Below are 25101 nucleotides of genomic sequence, written 5' to 3'. Positions count from 1 at the left end.
TCATTTCTTGCTGGAACGCTAATGAAGCTGAACCAATTTTCTAAATATAATATCATTTAGTTTTCCCTTTGACCCAAAAAAAAAAAAAGTAATATCATTTAGTTTTCATGGCTTTGTTAGCAAATGTTATCATTTTTCCTTTCCGCCTGGATTAGATTGTTCGACCGAGAAAATCAAATATATATACACATATTAATTGTTTATTAATTATATTATCTTATATATTATTAATTATGTTAGTAAAAATACATTATTAACAATTTTATTTCTTCAAATTAAAATATATTATAAAATTTCTCTTTTATGTAATTATCATATTAACTTATACCCTTTTTAGTAATTTGCACATATAAAAAGTGATTCTAATAACAACTATCCAAACACTCTCACTTTATCAAAATCACTTTTTCACAAAATCTATTCTTCACAAAATCTATTTTCCCAAAATCTATTCTCCAGAAGTTATTCTCCAAACCATGGTTTGGTTTCATCCAAACACTCCCGAAATCAAGATTTGTTGTTGGCACAAAATTTTTGGGAATTCGCCAGATTTTCACCATCGTGTGAGAGAATGTCCGTGTGGTGTTGAACTGGCTGGCCGGCTGGCCGATAATAATTTAGTTGCCTCTCATACTCAAGTGTGAAATGTTGAACCAAAACACTTTTTTTCTTTCTTTCTCGTTTCTACCCACCAATAAAATGAAAGGACTCAAACTTCATTGATATTTGAAGTATAAATACTAATACCTATAAGCTAATAGTACAAATACTGTGTTATTAGTAGACAATGATGAGTACACTTAAAGTCATTGATACATATTAGCTCGTTATAGACATGGACCATAAATTATACGTTATACTATCTCTAATTTTTAATATAAGAACTTGTTTGATTTTTATATTGGTTCTAAATATAAGACTTCAATCTATTTTATCTCTTATTTTTATCTATTTTTTTAAAGATAGGCCTTGTAATAATGATAGTTTCAACGAGTATATTTAATGAGTAATGATATTTTATAAAAGACAATACTTATTTATTACAAATAATTAACTTAATTAGTTTTTTTGAATATGCTCAAACTAGTCAACTAACTTTTGTACCAAATACAGAAAGTAATATATTGGAATAGCCTACACATTAACGAGCTAACAAACTGCCAGTTTCTATCCCTTTTTTCTATGATCAGTTGGTGGGTTAGGCCTCGGCTTCATCTCATTTATAATTTTTAAAACAGTTCATGTCTATCATCTGAAGGACCCTGTCCCTGCATGTCATTCTACTAACAGCGACGTCAACTTTTTGCGAGTCATGTTGTGATATTTGAATGGGTCCAGATTAAGAGTGCCCCCACCCAGCTGATATGAAATTTCAATCCCATAATTGTTTCAGGATGCTCAATTCAACTGTCTGTAAAATTATTAGGCAGTGAATAGATGGGAGAACTACATTAAGATCTTAAAAAAAATTGCAATATAAATCTTAAAACTTATCATTATAAACTGTTTAGATTGATATTAGAACTTTCTAGTAATTATTTTTTTTAGAGCTTATTATGATTCTCCTATGAATAGATAGATGTTAATATCGCTTTCCAACTGGTGATCTTTGTCACAAACACACAAACTTGGTATATGTTCGCAATTAATAATAATTATATCATATTCTATCTTGAAATGTGAGTGAATTGGCAGCATATCCTTTCCCTTTCAATTTGAGGAATTTTTGTTTGTGCTCTCTTCCACAACTTTGGATGATGGGAATCAGATTAAGATGATATTTCAAATAAAATATGGAATTCTATTACGATTGTGGTTGTTGTTATTATTATACAGTTTTTTTGTTAATATTGTTATGTTATACGAATATTAGACATCCTAATCCTAACATGCATATGGCTTAGGCTGCCTTTGAAATCTGGATTCTTTACGGAACTTTATTTTTAAAGAAAAAATTCTTATCTAACTAACCCCTTTTGTGGGCTAAGTTATCCAGCTAAACTTTAATTATTCTTCCCAAATAATAATAATGACGTGACACTATATTTTATTAAATTTTTCATAAAATAATTCCCCTTTCCAACAAATTAGATATTTGTTCCTGGTGTGCTATCTAAATTATAGCTTAAGGTTTCACACTCAATTCTGGGAATAAATATTAAACACATAAGAATAGAGTTACATGTCAGGTAAATAACGGAGCTGATATTTGTTTTCATAATGATTATCTTGAAATTTATTTCTTTCCCTATGATTGTGAGTGTAGAATTTTAGGGGGAAAATATAAACGTGTAAATCTGTCAGTTTAATATTATTAATAGGGCGTTGACCTTTGATAGATTGGATCTTTATTTTTCTTTTTTAATTCTTTAGGAATATTTGAATTTTGCATTTCAAAATGCTGGTCAAGAGTCACATTCAATCCCTCGTGGTGTCGATCGGAATTGTGTGGAATCCTGTGATGGTTTCACACTAGGATGCTATGAATAGATAAATAAATAAATAAACAAATATGGAATATTGTACAAAAATATTCTGCTCTCCCATATGAAATGAAAGGACGACGGCATTTTATTAATTAATTAATTTGTTTTTTATAGACCATTTGATTTTTATGGATGGGACGATAGGCGGCTATGGCAATGGCATGATGATATCAGACACTTGCAAATACTTCAAATTATATTATTACACAAATGTTAAATGAATTTTTCACCATTCTCTAGCTACTTTCTCTTCCCCAAACCTTGTTTGCTAGAGAAGACAGGATTTGAAGTTGGATTTAAACAACAAAATTAATAAGAATAGGAAAGCTTCCTGTTTCATGTTTTAATGTGCGATGGTATGAAATATTTTCACAGACACTGATTTGATTATCTTAAAAGTCAGTGAATCATGAGAGCTATCATTGCGTTACAGTAATGTTCTAGAAAGTCACACGGATTTTTTTCTAGTTGCGTTTACCAGACGCTAATGCAAGTAGACTCTATCCAGATGCAAGATTAAGAGGGGAAAAGAAAAAGTTTCCCCGGCAAAAGCAGCTTGCACAAGTTAAAATTCCATACCACTTCTCCTAACGTGGTGCAAACACTACTTGAGGATCTCCTTCAAATAAATTCAATAAATAGTTCTCCAAATCCTCAAGGGCATCTTTGATGTACTTGCCAGCATGCCTTGCCTCAAGCTGACCACTAAACCTTCCCAAAAAGGAGCGGCATGCAGGAATCAGATTCTTTGATGCAGAGATTCGTAATTCCTGTCGAAGCTGAGCATCTGGCACCTTCTAAGCATACAGTCTGATTCCTGTATATGTCTTCAAAGAATGTATGGACGAAGCTCTTGAACCTTTCTTTCAAAGCATTATTCTTTGAGGCGTTAGAGCTCACTCCAATCCTTTCATCCTTCAGTCAAAGAGGCCTCGAGATAGGCTGTACTCTAGGCGTATATAACCACACGACGCTGGCCAACCCACTCGTCATCTCATCTATTCCAATTTCAAATAGGCATTACAACCTTTTTGGGTTGAATTATTTTCCACAGTGATTATGGACTCATGTTGGCCCAAAAAAAAAGAAGAAGTAAATGGCTTGTCCATTTTTTTAGGTGGCATTATGAAATATACATAAAGACTTCAATCAGTCTAGAGCCAGCAGGCTCAACCCGCCGACTTGTCATAAAATGACAAGTTAGGTTGAAAAAATAAGAACCATTTGACGCAGTTCCTTTTAGCTTGCTAGCTTTTTTTGAAAAAAAATTTTTAATAATTTTTTTAATTTTAATAAGAAATTTTTTTATTATTTTCACTTAATTTACATATAACTATGTATTTTATTAGAGACTTTGATTCTAAATTTGATTTCTCATTTTCTTTATTATTTTACTATTTTTATACTAATAAAATAATTATTAACAATGAATTATATGTTTAGATTTCAACTTTTGAGATTAATTTAATTATATAATTATATGAAAATATAAGAATAAGAAGAATTTGGTCTATAAAAATTTATAATTTAGTTTAAATTTTTTTAAAATATATGTGTACAAAAATTAAAATAAAAAAAAAGAGCGGGGCGGGCTGGCAAAATATGAGCCCGCCAGGCAGCGGTCTTTTTAGGACCGACCCACATGATCTTGAGCCCGTGGCGAGCTGACCCGTAACCGGCACCTGGAGCGTTTTACCGCTTCTAAGTCAGTCATTGTGACTTCAAATTGACAAGCCTTTCTAAGTTGGCTGAGACTGTAACTTCAAGCTGAATGATATTTTATCCCAAGTAAACTACACTACTCATGCCCGGATAACCATCATGCGTAACAGGGTACGAGACAAACCTGTGAAGAAAATGCATTTTCATTTAAGCAGATAGCCAACACTCATATTAAAATCTCAAACTCTAAATGTTATATCTAGCTGGTAACTAGACCGGCTATGTCCACTGATAAGCAAGCCAAGTGAAACGTAAAAGCAACATATTTCAAGCATACCATTCTATGAAAGAACTACTGGAAACAATTACATTGGTTTCCCACTTTACTGGTACTAATGTCCATTTGAAGCCACATCCTGACAAAAATTGAGCTCAATTAGAAAAAAGAAATTGACTAATATAAGCATATTATATCACATTAACTAAATCTAGATAAGAAACGAGGCATAACTTTTACCAATGTTGGATACTGATCTTTGATGCTGTGCATGGATTTCAGCATCATCTCTAGACTATCTTTAGCCAACAGGAACTTTACATCCAGTTCTCCCAAATGTAATGGAGAATCATTTTGAAGCTGAAATAATACAACCACATAAAATCAAAGTTTACATTTCACTTAAATTAGGTAATGTCTATGTACTTTAAACATATGCAAAATTAAAACGATAAGTTAGAGAGGAATAAATAAGGCATTTATAGATGCTTCCTCTAATAAAGATCGAAAGGAGGTACATACCTTCAGATTAATAACAGCTGAAGGGTCTGTTGATTCTTTGTCTGGATTTGCCATATTCCATGTCATTGCCTTTAAACGAGGCACAGTGTTCTGAATAAAATTTGATTCCAATACAATGTCAGATTAATTGCTCCAACCCAGTGCCTAGATAAAGTATGCCGACCAATAACTGACCTGGTCTTTCAGCACATCTTCTTGCCACTCTCGTTGGAATTTCTGCAAAAGAAGTGTCAACAGTCTTTGCAATTCAGGAAGCACCTCAGCGGGAAACAGCTTTTGGATATCATCCTTGCTGATATTCTCATAAACACACCTCCTTATTAACATTCGAAGACACACCAGAAGCTGCAGGTAGAGAATAGAAATGAATAAATTATAATCTGTAGCAGGAGTTATCTAAGAAGGTTTAGTTCCTAGATGCCATGTGGATTTGTAGCTTCAAATCTAACTGAAGAACAACTCCTCCCCTTCCCACAAAAAGCTGGAAGATTAAACAATTTTACACCTTATCTAATGTAAAGCTAGAAATGAGAGCACAAAGTTGGTATTCATTGATCATAACACTCTCAAATACAAATCAGCGAAATCACACAACCATTTTGCCGATACAAAACAGTAGCGTTTCCGAGCTCATTCTCAGGCCTTCTAGTCCAAGTACCAACGAAGCAGAGACATAAATAAACATCCAGATTCAGAAAGTCAAAATAAGAAAGTGTGAAGTGAAGTTAGACAAGTTCAAGTTGCCCAACCAACCGTACGCATCAGAGATAAACCCAACCCCAAGGTCCAATTCAGACCAGTTCAAAATTTCCCGAGAAATTAGCATAACTACGCTTGTAAATTAGCGAAGTAAGCGGTGAGACAGAGAGAGAGAGGGGGGGCTAGGTACAGGGTCGAGGTCGGAGTCGTTGGGGAGCTGGAGCATGTTAAGGATGACACGGCGGTCGGCGGCGTCCAGGCCGGTTTTCCGGGTTCTCCATAGAGCTTGAAGAATGTATTCGACGGAATCTTTGGAATTAGACCTCACCAGTAGCGGCAAGTGACCCCATACAGTTTGCTCCATTCACCGTCTTCACCCCCTCGATTTCTTCTCTACGCAGCGACCTCGGACGGTGCTCCCCGCTATCGGATGGCGGCTCTACAAGCACGCATTGAAAACACACTTTCTAATAGCTAAATTCATTTTTTTTCTTTCGTATTTATATATATATTTTTTAAAATAGTTTTTTTACTAATATTAATTAATACATTTAATTTGTAAAGATATTTTAATAAAAGATACTACTTATTTATTATAAATAACTAACTTAATTTTTTTTTAATTGTCTTAAATTAGACAATTAATTCTTATAATTATTACTGAAAGTAATTTCTAATTTAAAAAAGAAACATTTTTTTCATGATAGTCTTTTGTCGGGCATAAAAGTCTAACGGCGCATAAATAAGACTGTAATTTTATGTTCTAACTAAAAAATTAGAATTAAAATAAAACATCCTTTAAATTCGATCCTGACCAAGACCAAAACTCAGTTTGTCAGATTTGTTCTCCAATTCCTGTATTTTTCTCCTGCATATATGGTTTATGCTGGCTTGTGGATTTCTCTGAATGTGGGTTAAGTGTCTATTCATTTGTGCTTTTATGAGTTTGATCCGAATCTGAGTTTGTTGCGTAGTGCCCATTGATTTGTCCCCATTGGTCCTTAATTTCAATTTCTCTCCCCAGCCTTCCACGGACGTCGATGATGATGAATGAGGCGGACCGAGGCGGGGATGATGATGGTTGTAAAAAATAAAATTAATGTTATTATTTTATCTAAATATCACTTTATCCCAAAATTAATTTTAAATCATCATTTCCATCCCATTCTCACCTTCATCCCTATTTCCGAGACATCAAAATTCAAGCCTGCCTAGGCGCCCACATTTCTGTGTGAAGAAGCAGCCAAGGAACGCATAGAGGGAGCGCTGTATCTCATTTGACGACATGGCGCCGCATGACATCCGCCGTCCCTTCAAAAGGCCGGTCATCTCCGATCAACAGAGACGCAGGGAACTCTCGCTTCTCCGGCAGGCACAAAATCGCCGCGATGCTCAGCACCAAGCTCGCTGTTTGGCTTCCACTGCTTTCTCTCTTGCTTCCCAAACCCTTGAAGCACCTATTTCAGAATCTGAACTCGAGGTTGAAGCTGTACCCGAATCCCATCCGGGTCATGAGCCCGAGAGTGAACAGGAGCCTTCGCCCAAGGACTTCGATGTTGTTCGGGCCTCCAAGCTCAAAGGCGCAGAGGCGAGGAAATGGTTTGCGAAACAGCTTATGCACCCTGAATGGATGATCGATATTCCTGATGGACTTAGTCAAGACTGGTATTCATTCACTATTTTTTCACTCTTCTTATGAATCTTATCTGAGTTTCGTTACTTAATATAACCCGCCCCTTTCGCTCTAAAACGATCATTTCAGTCAGTCTGTCCGTCCGAATTTTGTACTTCTAGCGTTGAGAAGTGTTTTATAATTGATCACTTACGCCCCATTTTGTAAATGAGTTTTGTTCTCCAGGTATGTATTTGCTAGGCCATCAGGTAAACGGTGTTTTGTAGTTTCCTGTAACGGAACAACTATCAGTAGGCTAAGGAATGGATCTATACTGCATCGTTTCCCGTCTGCTCTTCCAAACGGGGCAAGGAAAAAGGATGTCTCCGGTTCTGCTCAATCTTATTCTATATTGGACTGCATCTTTCATGAGGTTAGCCTTTTTGTATCTATCAGTAAATTTCTGTTATAATTATACTGTTGGTGACCTGTGACTTTGACCCACAGCTCGATCAAACTTACTATGTAATTGACATGGTCTGCTGGCGGGGCTACTCTCTTTATGACTGCACGGCGGAATTCAGGTTTTTTTGGTTGAATTCCAAGCTTGCAGAGAGTGGTGCTTGCAACGCGCCTTCACATTATCACAAGTACAAGTTCAGTCTGGTTCCAGTATATAATTGCGACCACAATGGTCTATATGCAGCCTATACAGAAGCAGCACCATATGTGAAAGACGGCCTTCTCTTTTATAACAAGTAAAACTCCTCTTCAACACTAGTTTTTTCTCATGTGGAAGTAGACCTATAAAGCAAAGTGCTAGAAAAGTATTTTATCAATGACGACCTAGGTGAAAATGCTTTCATCAGGTTGTGCAATTGGAACATATGCATAACTACTTTATAGTTAGTCACTGAGTCTTGTTGAAATGTTTACCTTGCATCCTTTAGACTTAATTTGTAGAAGTAGAAATCAAAATTAATGATAGAAAGAACTGGTTCCTTTAAATATGTAAATTTTTGGTGTGAGGAACCTTAGTATTCTATTGCCTTTCCCCCATTTCTAGTTGCAAAATTTGCTAAATATGTGGATAAGTGGATTAGTCTTGTGTTGTTCCTTCTTAGGTTAATCTCTGTGTAAGATTTTATTGATTTCTCTTTAGTTGGAGTTGGAGACAGGTGCATGATGCTCCTAGCATAAAGATAGTATTCATTGCTAAGAAGCTCTCAGTTTCTAAGATTTCTTGTTATTTTCATTTTCCTGACTCGATTTTAGTACTGTCCTTTGATCTATTTTCTTTCCTAGGCACGCGCATTACCAGACAGGAATTACACCATTAGCTTTGGTTTGGAAGGATGAAAACTGTAGTCAATATGTTATTGACACAAATAATGAAGGCCATGTTCCAAGCCAACAACAGGTGTTGTCAAAAGTTTCCTTCTGTTACTTCTTATTTATTTCAATAAATATTCGTCTATGGATACTTGGCCCTTGTGTGATTGAGCTGTGTATGCACATGAACGGATATGCTTGTGCCTCTGAAGTGATTCTATATCAATGCTTTTAGTTAGTTATTTGGTTTTGTTTGCTTCGTTTTCATTGCAACTGTCTATGCTCTTTAGACGTTGGGCAAATTGAATTTGGAAGCCAAAGCACACAATTACTGCAACATCAAATTGAAATTTGCTTAATCGGTCGTGCTTATTTTCTAAACTAGGTGGTTTTCGAGCTACAAGAGGATGGGAGACTGACTACATCAGATGATCCTCCAACGGTATTTGGCTGCTTGGATGGAAGCTTTATAGAACAGGTATGCTTGGGAGAGGCTTCTTTATGAAATTCTATTGTTCAGTGATGTTTCCCTTACAAAATCTACTATTCTGGTTGTCCTTGCTGGAAGTATCATCAGATTGCCATGAAATAGGGCAATGAAGGAGTATGCGTCCTAGACATCACAGGGACTGTTTCCCATCATTATCTTTTGCCAATTAATTTCTGATTTAAGTTTCTTCAATTTTCAGTCAGGACTAAAATCAGGATGTCTGGTACGATTTGCAATTGGAGAGGGAGGATTGGTTTTTGTTGATGGGAAGCTTGAGAAAGCTGATCTACATTATCTTGGCAAGGCCAATCGAGCTCGAGCTTCTGCTGATAGTTTCTCCAAGGTTTGTAAAGGGCTACGTCTGATGACATTCTTAAGTAGATTCCACATCCTGTTATTATTGAATCTGATGATTTCGTCCAGATCGATGGGCAAATTGATACAGGAAAATGTAATAGTAAGGGAATGTTAATGAAGTATTCAGTTTGGATCAATGACAGGAGTTCAAAATCTTTTCTTTGCAGCCATAACATAATTCAGTTTCAGTTATTTGTCACTGCTTATCAAGTTTGTGCTCTACCAGAAATCCAAAAAGTAGTAAAGCAACTGCACCCTTAAGTTGTGAACTTAGCAACAAATAACAACACTTGTCTCCCAGCTCCGAATTGTTGCGCGACATGAAAGTATAAGGCTGTTGTGCTGGATCATTCGCTTAAGCTGATTTACAGTCTGATTCATAGGCCCCTTATGTTTGGTGTGCTTATTTGCATAAACTCACTAAATTAAGAACCACCATTAATTTGCAATCACATTTTTCATTTTCGACATTATTGGTGGAGATTTTGATTAAAATGTTAATTCGATTTGCACTTGCAGGTTATGTTCCAGTACAGTGTTCGGCATTCTCCCCTAAGAATCGATGATCTGCTGGCATCTGTCAGCGCAGCAGTTGATCAAGGAGCCAAACCATGTGATATTGAGATGGATGGCTGATACTTGGTAGTGATCAGTGAGAATTGACAACACAATAGATACGTGAAATTCATTGTGCTGCTTATGTGATCAGGGCTTCCATAGTGGAGGATCCTACAAATTTGCAAGCTGCCACTCATGTTCAGATACGAAGAAGCGATAGCTCATAGTCATATTTTGAGAGTTGCAGATATAATTATTAACCCAGGCGGTGAGCAATTTCATGTCAGCAAGATGGTGATCCACCAGCCCGGGGGTTCTTTGTTGCTGGTATATATTGTCTTTGGTTGAGATTGTGGTGCTGCGGGCCTTCTAGCAATTATCGTATCCCAGATGCTCGAAATTTATTATGATCGTAAATTGTAAATTTTTTTATATTATATCCTATGTCAGTTTCTGGCTTGCTCTAGCTTGCATGAGGATAGTAATTCGTTTCGGCGATCAGTCTATTACTGTTGATCAACTCTGGACTTAAAATTGGAGATGTAATTTAATCTGCTGAAATGGTATTTCCAGAGGACCTGAACTAAGTTTTACTTATATGATGGTATTGATCGAGCGATAAAAATGTCATTTATATCCTATTACAAAATTTTTGTTGGTGAAAATAATATGTAATTTTAAGTTGAATTGGATTCTAAATTTTGGATATTATATATCCAATAATATATGGATAGAAGACATAATTTTTTTTCCTTGACAATATATGGAGAGAATGTGGGTAGTGATTAGGACTGAAACGATAAAAATGAGTATGACAAATGTCTTTAAATTTTATGTAAAATTGTTTATATTAGATTTAGTGTTACACACACACACACACACACACTCATGAATAATCGTCACATTCATAGCATCACTTGACCAAGAGGAAAGCGATTTGCTAGGCCTGCTCTATTAACAAAACCCCATTATGCTGCAACTTTTAACCCAGCTCACCCTTAAGCTGAGGCTTGGTAAATAAGGCAAAGCGCGGGCGACGGTTTTGGGCGGGAGATGTCGATGTGGGGCCAGTACGCTTCCGAGAGTTGACAAGAAAAGAAGTGGTTCTAATCTCTGGTCGGGCATCAAAAGTGCATGGGAAAATGTCAGAAATGGCATTGAACAAGTCGACGGGACTGATCAAATGAGATGGAAATGGAAGCTTAATCACCCCATGCATACAGATGCAAAACTTTCATGTCATTAGTCCAGCACACTGGTGGATGGCCTTTGTTGATGGTGCAACATAAATGTTGATGATACCATGCATGTGCTTTGTGATTTTTCCATCACTGAGAGGCTTTGGAGGTCCATAGTTGACCCATCGCCACACCAAGCATTTTTGAACGCTAACCACTCCGATCAGACCCAGAAAAATATCAGCACCCAGAGATTATTAGGGGAGACGGCTAACTTAGCTAGGACGCTATCTTTACTATCCTTTGCCACCTTTGGAAATGAACGTATATTTGAGGGCAAAGTGCAGTTCAATGCATCTTGGCGCAGGCGAGAGCAACTCTTGAGTCACGTAATCATGCACGAAAGAAGGTGAGTGGCATTGAGAGGGCCATAATTTGCCAAGCAACGAAAAAACCTGGAAACGACCAGATCATCGATTGGGTATGCGTGAACGTGTGGATGGTGCATCTTCTGAAATTCGTCAATAAAGAGGCTGTGAGAGCCTCTTTAGGCAACTTCAGGGGGGGCTTCTTACAGAACCTCATCAGTGGAGATAGTCTTCACGCGGAGCAACTCGGCTAAACGTCCCCTAATTCTGAGAACGAACTCAATCGAAGCAGTTTGCGTCGAGACACGACATCCAGATTGTGTTCTGATTTGTGAGGTCAAAGGGCTGATGGAAAGAGAGTGGATGCCAACAAGAGCTGGTCTTGCTAGGGCGTCCGCTCATAATCCATTGTGAGTTTGAATATTACAGCTACTGATGTGACGACTTGGTGAATACCTAAAAAAACAGAGAGTGGACTGTTCTCGGAATCTCAAGTGAAGCATACCCCTCGTCTGGCCAATAACGCGGCGGACTTTCTGGCACGCCACTCACTGACACTTTGGCCAGGATATTATGCCATTTCCTTGCCTATGAAGGAGCTAGAAAGAATCTGAGTCTCGGATAACCCTGATGTAATCATTGATTCAGTTTGAATCTGGTTTTCTTATTTAACAAAAAAAAAAAATCCAAGGAGCATAACTCATCAGATGATAAAATCTCTGGTCAAGAACAGAAAAAATAAATCAGATGATAAAGTCGATGTCAACGTACCTTTTCTTTTTTCTTTTCCCCCATTGCGAAATTCAAGCTTCTATTCCATTTTGCTCTTATTATTGACGTTAGATAATAGAGTTAAATTTTAGAAATCGTCGGTTCCCGTATATGTAGCAGAGGTGTCTGTAAGGTTATTTCAGCTCTGGGAGCAGCAACATAAGCATGTATTCGATCTAACCAATGGCTATGGCCATCAATGTATAACAGGAATTGTACAGGCCAAACCTCTATCTTGCACAGAAGAGGAAACGATAAACTTTATTTGCTTCACACCAAAATATACCTTGCTTGCAATATTTTTATACAAAAAAAAAAAAGAAAAAAGAAGTGCATATAAGAAGACTTCTGTACAAAAAAATGTATGTAAGAAGACAAATTAAGTAGCTAAGGTGGTAGGTTCACAGCCATCATGCACACATGCTAAGACATCTCTGTAATCCCTTGAAATGGTAAAAGAATCGTAGACTTTTCCATCACTGCTTTTCTTATACTCGTAGAGGAGAGCAGAGTGATTGAATGCCGTCAATTTGACAAACCCAAAGTCAAAGTCTTTGTAAAGGCTCCAACTTGGGGTTACTTGGCTGAACTTAGATAAGTGGCTCCCTCCTCCTCCAACAACAACATGAATAGTTCCATTAACATTTCCAGAGTAATGTGACCTTTCTGTATTCACACATTGATTCTGCACATATATTTGGATTGTCAGGCAAATGACATGAAGATAATCAAAACCTATTACTGAGTGTATGAGAATGCACAAAATGAACGAGCATTTATCCCCAAGTTAGTAGTCACTGTTAAAAAGTTGAGCAAACAAAAGAGAGAACACATCTTGAAACATTTTAGAGTGAAGAAAATAACTGCAAGTTGGTTTGATTTCAGAAACTATTTCTTTCTTTTGGCTATCGTGCTTACCTGATAAATGGGACATGTTCTTTCGTAGTTATGGACGTGACCATAAAACGCAATATCTACTTTGTATTTCTGCCAAAGCTTCTGCAAGCTTTCCCTTCCCATGGGCTCTTCAAATGAGCCCTTTAAGCCATAATAATAATCAGATGAATATCCAAGCACTCGATGCGCAGCAAAGATCAACCAGGGCTGCTTTTGCCTGTCTACTGTTGCAAGGCAATGCTCAATGAATTTGTACTGATCTGATCCTTCTCTCCAGTCGTGTTCAGTGTCAGCTATGCAGAAGCGAAACATGCCATAATCTGTAGCATACCTGCATATATTCGACATTAGACTCCCTTTATTGTTCAAAAAGCATGTACAGCTCTATTAAATTACATTTAAATTAGTTAAACAACTGAATCGTATTCTGCAAGAAACTAATGAAAATTACCAGAATTTCGCCCTGTTTTCTGCAGGAACAAAGAACATGGTTTCAGCCAAAACTCCGCATTCCCCACCAGAATCCATGGTGTCATAGAAAGATCCTGAGTTGGGCCAATCGCGTTCATGGTTGCCACTGCAGGATTAGATAAACAGTATTATTCAGCTCTTTAGATAAAACCATCTTATTTACATGTCAATGGAAGAAGGTAGTGACAATTGGACAAACCTTGCAATCATATATGGCACCTTTGATGCAATAGGTTCTACTTGAGCCGTGAATTGGTCCCACTGTGAGATGTAACCATTCGCATATGTTATATCTCCTATATGGAAAACGATATCAATATAGTCTAAATCCTTGATAAGCTGGTCAGTGGTGTTAAGCGAACCAGGCTGATAATTGCTGTACTCATTTGAACCATCACGCTCTGCCTGATATAACCAGGGGGAAAAAAATAATTAAACGCTTTTCCAGTTTATCAAGTTTAAAATTGCCATAAATTAACAATTATGAAGAATGGTTATTTATGACAGTCTCCGGTGAGTTGCTTATCAATTATTCTATGTCCCGAGATTCAAGAATAAGAGGTTCTTTACGTTAACTTTTATCTATATTTTATTACTACCTTCCCCATGTCACCAAATATGATAACACGTTGCAGAGAGTTCTGTCCAGGATAAGGTGATGACTTGAATGAATAGCTCTTGCTCCAAACATATTTTCCATTAGACAAAAGATGTCCCAATCGGTATGTGTACCTGAAACAAAGTTTTTTGGTAAAGAAAATCAGAATAATACTGATTTCCAATAATGTTAGAAGCATATATGAGTGCTAGTATTTTAGGTCATACACAGAATTTGGCCAAAGATTTTTTAGGAAACTTGTGTGTATGAAACCAGGGTCACGCCAGCCAACAGTTCGTGCTGGTGAACCTGCAGAGTAGCAAGAAAAACATTTTATGTAACACAGTTGCACAAACCATCAGCCAACCTCAATTCATTAAGAACGAGAGCCCTTTTCAAAATATTACCTCTGGTCGTAATTATAAGACTTCGTTTGTAGACTACAAATAAGGTCTTATAATTAGAACCAGAGGTAATAATAAAATAGAAACTATGCCATATTTTAGAGTTTTACAGCTTCGAACATATAGTCACAAATCCGCTCATTAATGATTTTTATTCATCTCTTGACCAAGGTGATTAAGGAAGCTAGGAAAGAATTCAGTAGGCTACACAAATTTTCTTAAAACTACTAAGTGGATCAAATAACACAGAAATGCCATCTATGAATAAACGTCCACGTGGTGAGGGATATCATTCAAAGCTTTTGTTAGAATACTAGGTAAATCAGCTTCATGCATTTAATAACCAACCCATTGAACAAGTTTATTAAACTCACCACACATGCTGTTACGACCAAATGTCAATGTTCCAGCAGGAGATTTTGATAACAGTTTTCCCTCAAGACCCCATTCAACAAAAGGAACGGCTTCAGTTATGTCATAACCGCTTGTCCAGGTAATGGTCATCTGCAGAAGATAAAAATTCTCAAGAAAATGTTTAGCCTGTTTAGGTTCACAATGCTGAAATTACTGCATAACCCAACTAGAAATTCTTGGATACTTAGTAAAACGAAATATAATCAAATCATCATGTAATACCATGTCAGAATCAGCAACTTTTAACAACAAATTTTATACGTTCCTTTCAGAAAGTTTCTTCTTTGTTCAGGAGTGTGCTCAACAATTCAGATCATTACATTATCAGAAAGGTCGGTAATGTATTTTGATTTGCTTGTAACTTTTAAGACTTTATAATGCCTTTATAGAGAGGAACTTCAACATGATATCAGCACCTCAATAGGTGAAATAAAGGCAATGAACTAAATACCAAGGACCTTAAAGTGAGGATAAACTTACTTCATCCCAAGACTTTCCTTGAGCAAGGCGGGGATATAAAGGTGCTTTAGGATTGGCAAATGATATGAAATTGGAAACGGCAACAAGTTTAGGCTGCAGTTGTCAAAAAAAAAAAATCCAAATTAGCATATGATAGAAGCATGAACCTATACTAATGAAAATAGGCTTGTGTTAAGAACAACAATTACACTCTGAGAATTTGTTGAACACACCGCACAAAACAAAACGTAGTCAGAGAAGAATGGAGATAAAAAAATGTAAGAAACAACTGAAAAAACCCGGACGTACATTTGATAGTCCTCCTGAAAATAGGACAAATGAGAAATCTGCCCGCTGGTTAATCAACTGGAATTTCAGGGAAGATTTTCCTGTCTTTGTATGGTTTGGATTGGTCTCATTCGCAAACTTGTACTGGTACAAGGATTCAAATCCATCACGTGAGTAATGCACTATGGTTAAAATCAATCTGTAAGCTTAGTTATGGCACCTACCTTTATTGGTGCAGAGCATATGTATGGAGTCTGTTCTTTTGGATCATTGATAGGTGGACAGGTTGATGAGCTGTCATATGAAAAGCAAATTTTCTCTTAGTTCTCTTCAACAACTATAATTTGCCCACCGCTGAACTCAATCATTTACAGGTATATGACAGTGCTTAGAAAGTATAGTTATTAAAGTGACTAGCGAGTCCATGTAAAGTGAATTACTTGAAATTTGCCGGAGAAAAAACTCCCACCCAGTCATCTGGCGATGGATTAGAATAATCAAGATCTACAGTCACCCACTCGGTATCCTCACCCTGCAATTATATAAATCAAAGGAGGATCACAAAATCTGGACATAAAATCCAAGTATTCGACTAAAACATCCCTAACCTAAAAACTTGGGAATTTCAAATGAAACAAAGGCAATGAAGCTACTGGTTTACGAATAAGAATCCAATATAACCAAGGACCTGTTAAAATCCACTTTATCATCTAATCTGCGTTAACTCATAAGTTATCGCCCCGTGAAGACGATTGCTGAACACTAAAGAAAAGCAATGACAGTAGCTAAGGAAACGTCGAAATACTTAGTGCTTGCGGAATTAGTGATTAAACGGTACCTCTAAGCCGAGAAGTGAGGGAGAAGCTCTAAGGGAGGCGCTACTGTGAAGAGAAACAACAGTCTTGTGAATGGCAATCTTGGAGAGAGGCTGCTCACCGAAGCCATTAATGTGAGCAAAAGCGATGCTCAAGTTGGCCAGGCACAGCAATAGCAGGATCATATTGAACTCAAACGAAAGAGGAGGATGGTTTCCCATATTCATAAGAAATTCTCAGATGAATGAGTGAAGTAAACTGTAAGCTATCTAGCTTAATATGCCGTTTGGATTCTGCGAATTATTCGAGTTTGACTGGAAGATGTATAGACAAAAGAACAGTGCGGTCCCTTCCTTATATGCCTCGCTCTACAGTGTTCTTCAATTCAATCCACGCGTCAGCCAGTTTACGCGGGGACGCAGGAGCGAGCACGAAGGATAATAGAATTATACTCCAGGATTCTCCTGTCCTTTCCGAAACACTGCCTCAGGTGGCAAACTATGACAATCTAGCTCAATGATTCCGTCCGATATCAGTATCCGAACGAATTTGTTATTGATAATCAAATATAAATTAAGTGTAAATGTTTTGAATAAGCAAAATCAAAGGAATCATTTAAATTTGTGCGGGGTATTTATGTTCAATAGCCCCGGAGTCAGCACAGACCAGTACTAGTTAAAGTCATGCAGGCCTAACAATATCTAAACAATATTGCTGATATATTATCCGGCTTAACTATTTTTTAAGTATGTTTTCAATATCCAATAGTATCTGATATATTAACGCAATTCTGTTGGGAGAGGTGTTTTTATAGGTACGTTCTTTCTCATTCATATTCATGTTATTCATAAATAAACATATATTTTTATACAATTATTATCTCTAACAAATTTCAACAAATTCTTTTACCTTGCATTCTACTGCAGAGAGTGCTTTTTTTCATCTTAGTTATGATTCATATTATTAATTTTTAAATGAGCCGATAATTATTGTTAAATAGGAATGGAGTTAAAAATTTATTAATTTTTGGGACATAATTAATAAGATTTAAATAAAACATGTTGAAAATATTTTTAAATAAAACGGAAAATATGTTTGAGTACTACTGTGTATGTATATCTATGTGCGCGGGCAATGTGGGGGGCCTCTCATAGTTGACAAAGCAAGAAGCCCACAAGAACTCATCTCGGACGCCACATACATGGCGGTCAACTCAATTAGCGTACACTTCAAAGTTCAAACTTGGCCGAACGCACCATTGATTAGCCCAGCCCCATAGCATTCCATGACCTTATGAATCATCCTACTCTGTAGAAACTGAGGAATGGGGAACAAAATGATCGGAGGATGTGGTGCTAGAAATTCCACCTGATGGTTTTTAGACTTCAAAAAAAAAAAAAGAGATAAGGACCAAAAAAGTACATGGTAGTGAGTAAAATAAAGTATTATCTCCGATCTTTAATATAAAGTGTAGGCTGTTCATATTTATAATAACAATATTTTTGAAGGCGGCTAATCGTGACATGACCAATTCCCAAATATTCTTATCACATGGAATCCGTTACAACACAAGGAGATATATACTCCTCAAATCATTAATATAAAACCTATTTAACTAATTTGATTAAATTAAAAAAATTAGGTAAGTTAGTTAATTATAAAAAATATGATATTTTTTCTAAAACACTATAATCATCTTTCTCGATATCCCTCTCTCTATCCACAGGGATAATTTAAAAAAATTAATAAATATAATAAATATGTCTTATATTTAGGACCCAAGTTAACTTAACAAGTAGACTATATATTAAGGATCAGATGAGTATAATTTAATTTAATGAAGTTACGTTTGGAATTTGGGAACTTGAGCAGCCAGAATACATGCTCCGAATGACGATCACTCTGATGACTTTTCATTGCTCAACCAATGTGCCGTTGGCATGCTGCAGCTGTCATTATTCCCCATCGTTTACCTTATTAAAAGCTATGCTTTTTTTAAATTCCACCAAATTCCTTGTTTCTTACCCACATGTTTTGATACTTTGTTTTTGTCACCGTTTTTCCTGATCCTCACACTTCACTGTGAAAACGTGAAAACCTAAGTGTTGATGGATGGTGGAATCATATGTAAATGGTCGCTTCCTGCATCCTGCCAACCTTTCAAACCAATATCATCATCATCATGATTATTATTATTAAACACCAGGATTCACTTTATATAAAACCCTTCCCTTTTTATTTGCTTTAAAATATACCGCAACGATAGATATCAGGCTTTTCCATCAAAATAGGCCCCCACATTTACTTTTCACTGAAAAGAAACAGACGAACCGAGCAAGAAACAAGTGGAGGCATATTGCCATGGACCAGTAGTTCGTAATTGGGCCTATGAGCGTGGGAGGCCCAGTTTGGGGGGGGGAAGCTGTTATCATCTTGCAGACACTATATAAGGGCTTGTTTGGATTCATGATCAATAATCACGTTCACGTATATTTACTTTACATTTTATAAATCACGAGGAAAAAAAAAAAAAGCTGTTATCATCTTGCAGACACTATATAAGGGCTTGTTTGGATTCATGATCAATAATCACGTTCGTGTAAGTTAAGATAAAAAATTTTACATATATTTACTTTATATTTTATAAATCACGATTAAAAAACTACTTATAAAATACTTATAAATTATTTCAAACAAGACCTAAATAGCCACACTTCTTATGTCCCTTTTGCATGGAGTGTGTGTGTATAACATTGGTATTTTTGAACCCCAAAAACAAATATTTACATATTGATGCTCTTCTAAAGCAGGCATTGTTGGCTAGTAACTGTCCCACGTTAAATCTGAATTTCTTCATTAACAGGAGCTTCTCTTTTCGGGAATGCACAGGCTCCAACACAAATCCAGAGTCAGCACCAGCAAAATAAGAATCCATCGTAGCGGGCCGCCGCAACTAGGCCCTAAGCCCAAGTTTGAGCCATACCCTTAGCTTTTGCAGAAGAGAATTCTGAATTTGTTTTCACTATTATACTCCTCCTGTCCTTATTATAAGATCCAATTTGACTTTTTATTTGGTCCTAATTATAAGACCCAATCCATTTTGTCTCTTATATTTATGCATTTTTTTCCAAGATAATCCTTCTAATAATGATAGTTTTAGCCAATATACTTAATTAGCAAGGATATTTTAGGAATGACAACACTTATTTATTATAAATAACCAACTTAACTTACTTCCTTAATCTCCTCAAATAAGTCAATTGGGTTTATAATTAGGACCGGAGGAGTATTTACTTTTTTCCCAATACTAATTATGCGCCGAATGCAGAGTTATTAGATGTTCATTTCTTGAGTGTTTGGTTGAACGATAAGAAATGGAGTAAAACAGAACGCAACTGACAAAATGTATTTAATTATTGTAACGCAATTTTTCTCCAGGTTACAAGGAAAAAAGAGCATTTCTCTTTCTGGTCAGCGATTTTCGTATTCCTCTAAGCTGAGAAGTTAAACATTAAAAAAGGATTAAAAAAATATTATCACAATTATATTATTCTCGCATCAATTAATTCATAATTTATGAGACATGGTTGTGAGGGAAAATCAAACATACAAACACACGAAAGTGAACAAATTAAACATCCAGATGCTATGTCCCTCCAATATGCAAGTCTCACTAGTTAATCGGTGGGACAGGTGACTACTTAAGCAATCTTCGGACGTCTGTCTAAAGTCATTAAAAAGAGGAATCCCTTCACAGAGATAATGGAGATATTCACGTTTCCAGTATATGGTTATAAAAGTACAGGGAGCCAGTTTTGCAATTTCATCATGCAGTGAGTAGTATATGCAGCAAAATCTCACCATTTAAAACCCAGAAATTGTTTTCACAAAGACGCGCTTTTAACTACAAAAAGAAAGAGGGAGAAAGAATGGGAACGCCTTATCGAATTGAACCATAAACAGTAGATAGATAGGCTTATACAGTGAGTGTGATGTCACCCAAATCGAGCTGAGCCGCAATATCCTCAAGTTGCTTCTTCACGCTCATGTCAATCAACTTTGATCCAGAATTCCCATACCTGACGGTGAATCCGGCCACCAAACTCGGATCAATCACGGTCTTGATCCTCACATTTTTTGCCCCTGTCAGCTTCTGCACCTGCTTCGCTATCTGCGACAATTGCTCCGCCTCCAATTTCACCACCGAGCTCACCACCGCGAGTTCTGTGTTCGTCAAGTCGTTGTAGACGAACTCATACTCCTTTGCTATGTCCTTGATCAGATCAATCCTCTTGGCGTCCACAAGAATGTTGAGGAAGTTACGAGTGTGAGGCTGCAAGCTCGAGGAGGTGGCAATGTCATCCACTACCTTGCGCTTGGTCTCCAGATCGATAGTTGGGTTGGAGAAAAAGCCGAACACCTGAGGGTCGGAGAAGACTTCCTCGATCTTCTCGATGTCGGAGGTGGTGGCATCGAGGGTATTGTTGGCTTTGGCGACGTCCGCGAGGGCGAGGGCGTAGCTAGCGGCGGCGGTTGCCGACATCTTAGCTCCGAGGGCGCCGTTGGATCGGCGGTTGGTGACGGTGCCGGGGAACTTCAGTTTGAGAGAAGGGAAATTGGTGCCGGAGAATGAGAGGTTGAGGACAGGCTTTTGGGAGAGGAAGCTTCTGGGGATTTGCACGGGACGAACGTGATTGGATTGCAGTGAGGCTTGAAAAGACGCCATTGTTTTGCAGTTTTTAGAGGGAAGGAGGGAGGAAGAAGGTTGAAGAAGGGATATTATCAGTTTAATGGCGTTGAAGAGTGGACGTGCTATATCGCAATGGACGGAAGCGCCATAGCCTCTTATCTGAATAAGATAAGATAACAGTTAAAAACTTCACACGTGGATACGTATTAGAGGAAGGAAGATTTCGTTTGGTTTTGGGACTTTTATTTTTTTAAAAAAAAAATGTTAAAAGAGGCATGCATGAAAGCAATTGAACTTTTGTTTCGGCCCATGAGTTTTCAGTTTAGCCTCAAATATTCATGACGAAATTGAATAAAGAGGGCATGGAATTCTTTTTTTGTTTGATAAAAATGTATCGAATTGAAATCGGCTTACTCATCATTAAGGTTTATAAAGAAAAGAATAACAATAATGAGCTAGGATCATCATGCTTTTATGATCACTTTTCAACTTCTGCATCTATTATTCATCATGCAGCCGAAAACGAACATCTCACCACACACCAAAAAAAAAAAAAAAAACTGAATGTGAAAAAGAGAATGCGTTCCATTCACAGCCTGTCAAGATTTTTAATTTTTTTAGGACAAAAATCCTGAAAAGAATATTATGGACCTTTTCATTTTTATTTTAATATTTTTAGGGCTGTAAATAACTTGTGGGGCAGTCTCTTTGGCAAGAACAACGAATGATATTAGTTGAGCAAGAGAAAAACGACAGGTGCTGGAGATGGCCTGGGAGTCTCACAAATTTGAAATTTGGGAACCAATAAGATGCAGCTATTTAAAGGCATGGCTTCCAGACAAGACAAAGAAGTCGTAATTTGAAATGAAATAGTACAAAGTGAGACTCAAATTTGAGGAACACGGCAAAACACGGAAAGGACAGGTAGAGGAGACAAATAATGGGGGGCGTTAATTCGTGGAGCAAGCATAGCCCAAGAAGGAAGAGATCTTGGTTTGATAGTGCGACTCCAACCACAGCGGCTAATGGGCATAAATCGAACCAAACAGTCGTTTTTGGATTTTCTACTTTATCCTCTCCCCTTTTAAATCCTTTCCTCTATCCACGCAACACGACATCAGCTCCCGCTTTTCTTCTTTTCCTTCTGACCTCCGTATAATGCAGCATTTCCACGTTAAAATTACTCACCCCTCTCAAGTTCTATGAATCTTCACGTTGCATCACAGCTTTCATGGCAAATTAAAATGTTTAGTTTTAATTATTAAATTCTTCAACACTTTCATTCCCTCATATTCCCAAAATTCATATTTTATTTTAGTGCGTCTCTCAAATCATTTCATGCTAATATCGTTAACGCATGCTCAAATTTTAAATGCTACACAAAATACTGTAAGACGCAACACATTAAGCTTTATTTTTAAAATGACAATAATCCTGTAAGACTTGCTGTGTTAAGTCAGAACTGAAAAAAATATTTTTCTTTTCATAATTAAAAAACCAATTTAAAAGCTTATATAAAATAACAAAATTAAATTTTATGCTTTAATTATTCACCAAAATATGCACAATAGTGCGTGCACTAGGAAGGGGAATCCGTCTCCATCAGGATTCATCAGCACCACTGCACTTATTAAATCCATCAAGAATCCTTGAAGGGAAATAACTTCCATATTGACTATCTTGCCGAGTGATCCATACATTCGTAGAAGACGGCAAAAGAAAACGAAGGCAGGATCAGTGGGGTTAATCGAGACAGAATATCTAACAATTTTTTTTCTAATATTTACTGTGAGGATTAATACGACAAATTGTCAAACGAATTTCTCAAGAAACTGGGCTTTGCCCCATCTGGTGGGAAAGGAAAACCGTACCCCCTGTAATTCGGCCGGAAGATTCCGTCTCCCTCATCCAACGGCCACGTTATTTGCCACGTCCGCACCACCCTCTCCGTCAGCCTCTGCTGGTCCTCCTCCACCATCACCGACGCCGCCGTTATCCTCAATCCACAGTTCACCCGGCGAGCATTCCATCTTGTGTCGTAATTTCCAATCGAGCGATTGACATCCACGCGAGCAGTAGTTCACCTTTCCGCAAACAGAGCACCGGCGAAACTCGTGAGGCCGCGTCTCCGGACGACCACATCCAATGTGCGCGCACAGTCTCAGACCCTCCGCCAGCACTCCCCGACCCGACTCAAACCACTCTCTTAGAAACCAGTTCGGCTGGTGGACCTCTGGATTGCTCAGCGAAGACGTCGAATCCGCCAAGCATGGGCTGTTTTGATACCGGTGAGCATGCCACGTCAGCAGAGAGGAGGAACGGGAGGGAGACGAAGACGATTGCGAGACGGAGCGTATGACGTAGGCAACCTCACGCGCGTTGGCTTGGAGGAGCAACCGCCGCCCCTCGGCGATGTTCTGCCGCACGCCATAGCCATCTTGAAGGCAATGGCCTAACTCACGTAGCGCGTCGATGTGACCGAGGAGAGATGCTCGAGCGCATAAAGCCACGCCGGCTCGAAGATCCTTATCACGCTTCGAGCCCCCGCTGCCGTTGAACTGTATCACGGCGAGGGAGTAAAGTGCCGACGCGTGAGACTTCATAGCTGCCTTAGCCATAAGAGCCAGCCCGCTCTTTCGATTCTGTAAGCAATAAAAACGGATCTGCAACCATAAAAACCAGAAGAAAAATTCAGCATGTGCCCTTTTTCTTGCTCAACAAAAAGAAAGTAACAGGTATTTTTAGATATGAATTATATACATACTTACCATTCCAAGAGCGTAGCAAGCGTGGACGTTGCCGGCGTTGACACAGAGTTTGAGAAACCGGTGAGTGGATTCCGACCAGTTTCTGGCCTTCACGGTAAATACTTTCGGTCCAGCTTTGGCCAATACGAGACGGTGAAGGGCCAATCGATTCAGTCTTTTGCATCTGTTGAAAGGAAAATAGGGACTAATTAATCAAAAAAAGGAAAATATGGGGAGAGAAAGGGAAAGAAGTAGAAGACATGATTTAAGAGCATAAAAAGTTACGTTAAGAGAACGTTGATGAAATGAGAAGGAGAAGAAGCAGTGGAGCTGAGCTTGGAGAGAACGGAGACCACAAGATCGTCCGGCAAGGCATCGAAGTAGTCGTATCTGCGGAAATATCTAAATGGCCTTCTCATATTATATTCCGACGCAAATTATTCGCATTCAAAAGGAAAAGAACAGTGAAAGAAGACGCAAAACCAGAGCAGCCGGGGGTCAGGCTGGTGTATGAACAGTATGTGGGGGTGGGGGGGGAGAGAGAGAGGCCTTGTATCACGAAGAAGATAGGAAGAGAGAGAGTAAAGGGGGTCGGATCACAGGCATTTGTTTGTATTCCTATTAGAATTAAATAGGGAGGGTCACGCAGAAGAAAACTGAGTATAAGATGTGAGGAACTTGAATTCTGGGGCTTCAACTTTCCTATATATTAAAATAGAGCTTGCTTTTGAAGTTTAAAGAGAGGAGGGACTAATTATAGCGTTCCAAGGTTGAAGATCAGAATTGCTATTTCTCTTTCGATTGAGGGTGGGGCCTCTGAACGGACCACAGGGGACGTCCCGCTCACTGGTCAAACCCTTTTTTTTTTTTTTTAAGGATCAAATTGCTGAAAAATTCATATTGCAATCTTGAGCATTTTAGTTACATTTAAAAGTTTCTAAAACAGAGACATTTACATCAAAATTACGAGTTGTATGAAAATTTAGGAAAATATAATTGCAACTTC

The 25101-nt window shown here is 37.7% G+C and overlaps 5 protein-coding genes across 10 annotated transcripts; 1 reads left to right on the top strand and 4 right to left on the bottom strand.

Moving 5' to 3' along the window:
- Window positions 1–4245: 4245 nt before the first annotated feature.
- On the bottom strand, window positions 4246–6099 carry LOC114724091 (uncharacterized). 6 transcript variants are annotated; one of them, XR_003738292.1, is made up of 6 exons: window positions 5837–6099; window positions 5122–5292; window positions 4948–5037; window positions 4660–4785; window positions 4486–4564; window positions 4246–4332 (listed from the first exon to the last, which is right to left on the bottom strand). XR_003738292.1 is itself a non-coding variant. In XM_028910376.1 (6 exons), exons 1-5 carry the CDS (start codon window positions 6008–6010, stop codon window positions 4541–4543), a joined length of 585 nt encoding a protein of 194 aa, XP_028766209.1. In that variant the 5' UTR covers window positions 6011–6099; the 3' UTR covers window positions 4246–4332; window positions 4518–4540. The 6 variants fall into 6 exon arrangements, 4 of the variants coding, with proteins under 4 accessions (XP_028766209.1, XP_028766211.1, XP_028766208.1 ...); XR_003738293.1 differs by having other exon boundaries at window positions 4666–4785; XM_028910376.1 differs by having other exon boundaries at window positions 4518–4564.
- A 741-nt stretch (window positions 6100–6840) lies between these two features.
- Window positions 6841–10421, top strand: LOC114724090 (snurportin-1). Its single transcript, XM_028910373.1, has 7 exons — window positions 6841–7311; window positions 7505–7691; window positions 7766–8016; window positions 8564–8678; window positions 8976–9068; window positions 9280–9423; window positions 9957–10421. The coding sequence occupies exons 1-7, from the start codon at window positions 6932–6934 to the stop codon at window positions 10071–10073; spliced, it is 1287 nt and encodes a 428-aa protein (XP_028766206.1). The 5' UTR covers window positions 6841–6931; the 3' UTR covers window positions 10074–10421.
- Window positions 10422–12528: 2107 nt separating this feature from the next.
- LOC114724066 (probable inactive purple acid phosphatase 27) lies at window positions 12529–17174 on the bottom strand. The gene is made up of 12 exons (XM_028910333.1): window positions 16682–17174; window positions 16284–16375; window positions 16068–16137; window positions 15865–15987; window positions 15577–15669; window positions 15057–15186; window positions 14506–14587; window positions 14280–14412; window positions 13880–14085; window positions 13661–13786; window positions 13231–13540; window positions 12529–12997 (listed from the first exon to the last, which is right to left on the bottom strand). The coding sequence occupies exons 1-12, from the start codon at window positions 16883–16885 to the stop codon at window positions 12692–12694; spliced, it is 1875 nt and encodes a 624-aa protein (XP_028766166.1). The 5' UTR covers window positions 16886–17174; the 3' UTR covers window positions 12529–12691.
- Window positions 17175–20404: 3230 nt separating this feature from the next.
- On the bottom strand, window positions 20405–21519 carry LOC114724084 (ATP synthase delta chain, chloroplastic-like). Its single transcript, XM_028910361.1, has one exon. It carries the CDS (start codon window positions 21382–21384, stop codon window positions 20635–20637), a length of 750 nt encoding a protein of 249 aa, XP_028766194.1. The 5' UTR covers window positions 21385–21519; the 3' UTR covers window positions 20405–20634.
- Window positions 21520–22954: 1435 nt separating this feature from the next.
- Window positions 22955–24811, bottom strand: LOC114724083 (F-box protein At5g50450-like). Its single transcript, XM_028910360.1, has 3 exons — window positions 24381–24811; window positions 24117–24279; window positions 22955–24011 (listed from the first exon to the last, which is right to left on the bottom strand). Exons 1-3 carry the CDS (start codon window positions 24512–24514, stop codon window positions 23253–23255), a joined length of 1056 nt encoding a protein of 351 aa, XP_028766193.1. The 5' UTR covers window positions 24515–24811; the 3' UTR covers window positions 22955–23252.
- Window positions 24812–25101: the final 290 nt, after the last annotated feature.

This window comes from Neltuma alba, unplaced genomic scaffold (genome assembly GCF_004799145.2).
Source record: "Neltuma alba isolate B1F8T4 unplaced genomic scaffold, ASM479914v2 tig00012167_pilon, whole genome shotgun sequence".
NCBI classification, from domain to species: Eukaryota; Viridiplantae; Streptophyta; class Magnoliopsida; order Fabales; family Fabaceae; genus Neltuma; species Neltuma alba.
The sequence above is the reverse complement of the archived record's forward strand: the minus strand, read 5'-3'. Positions and strand labels throughout refer to the sequence as shown.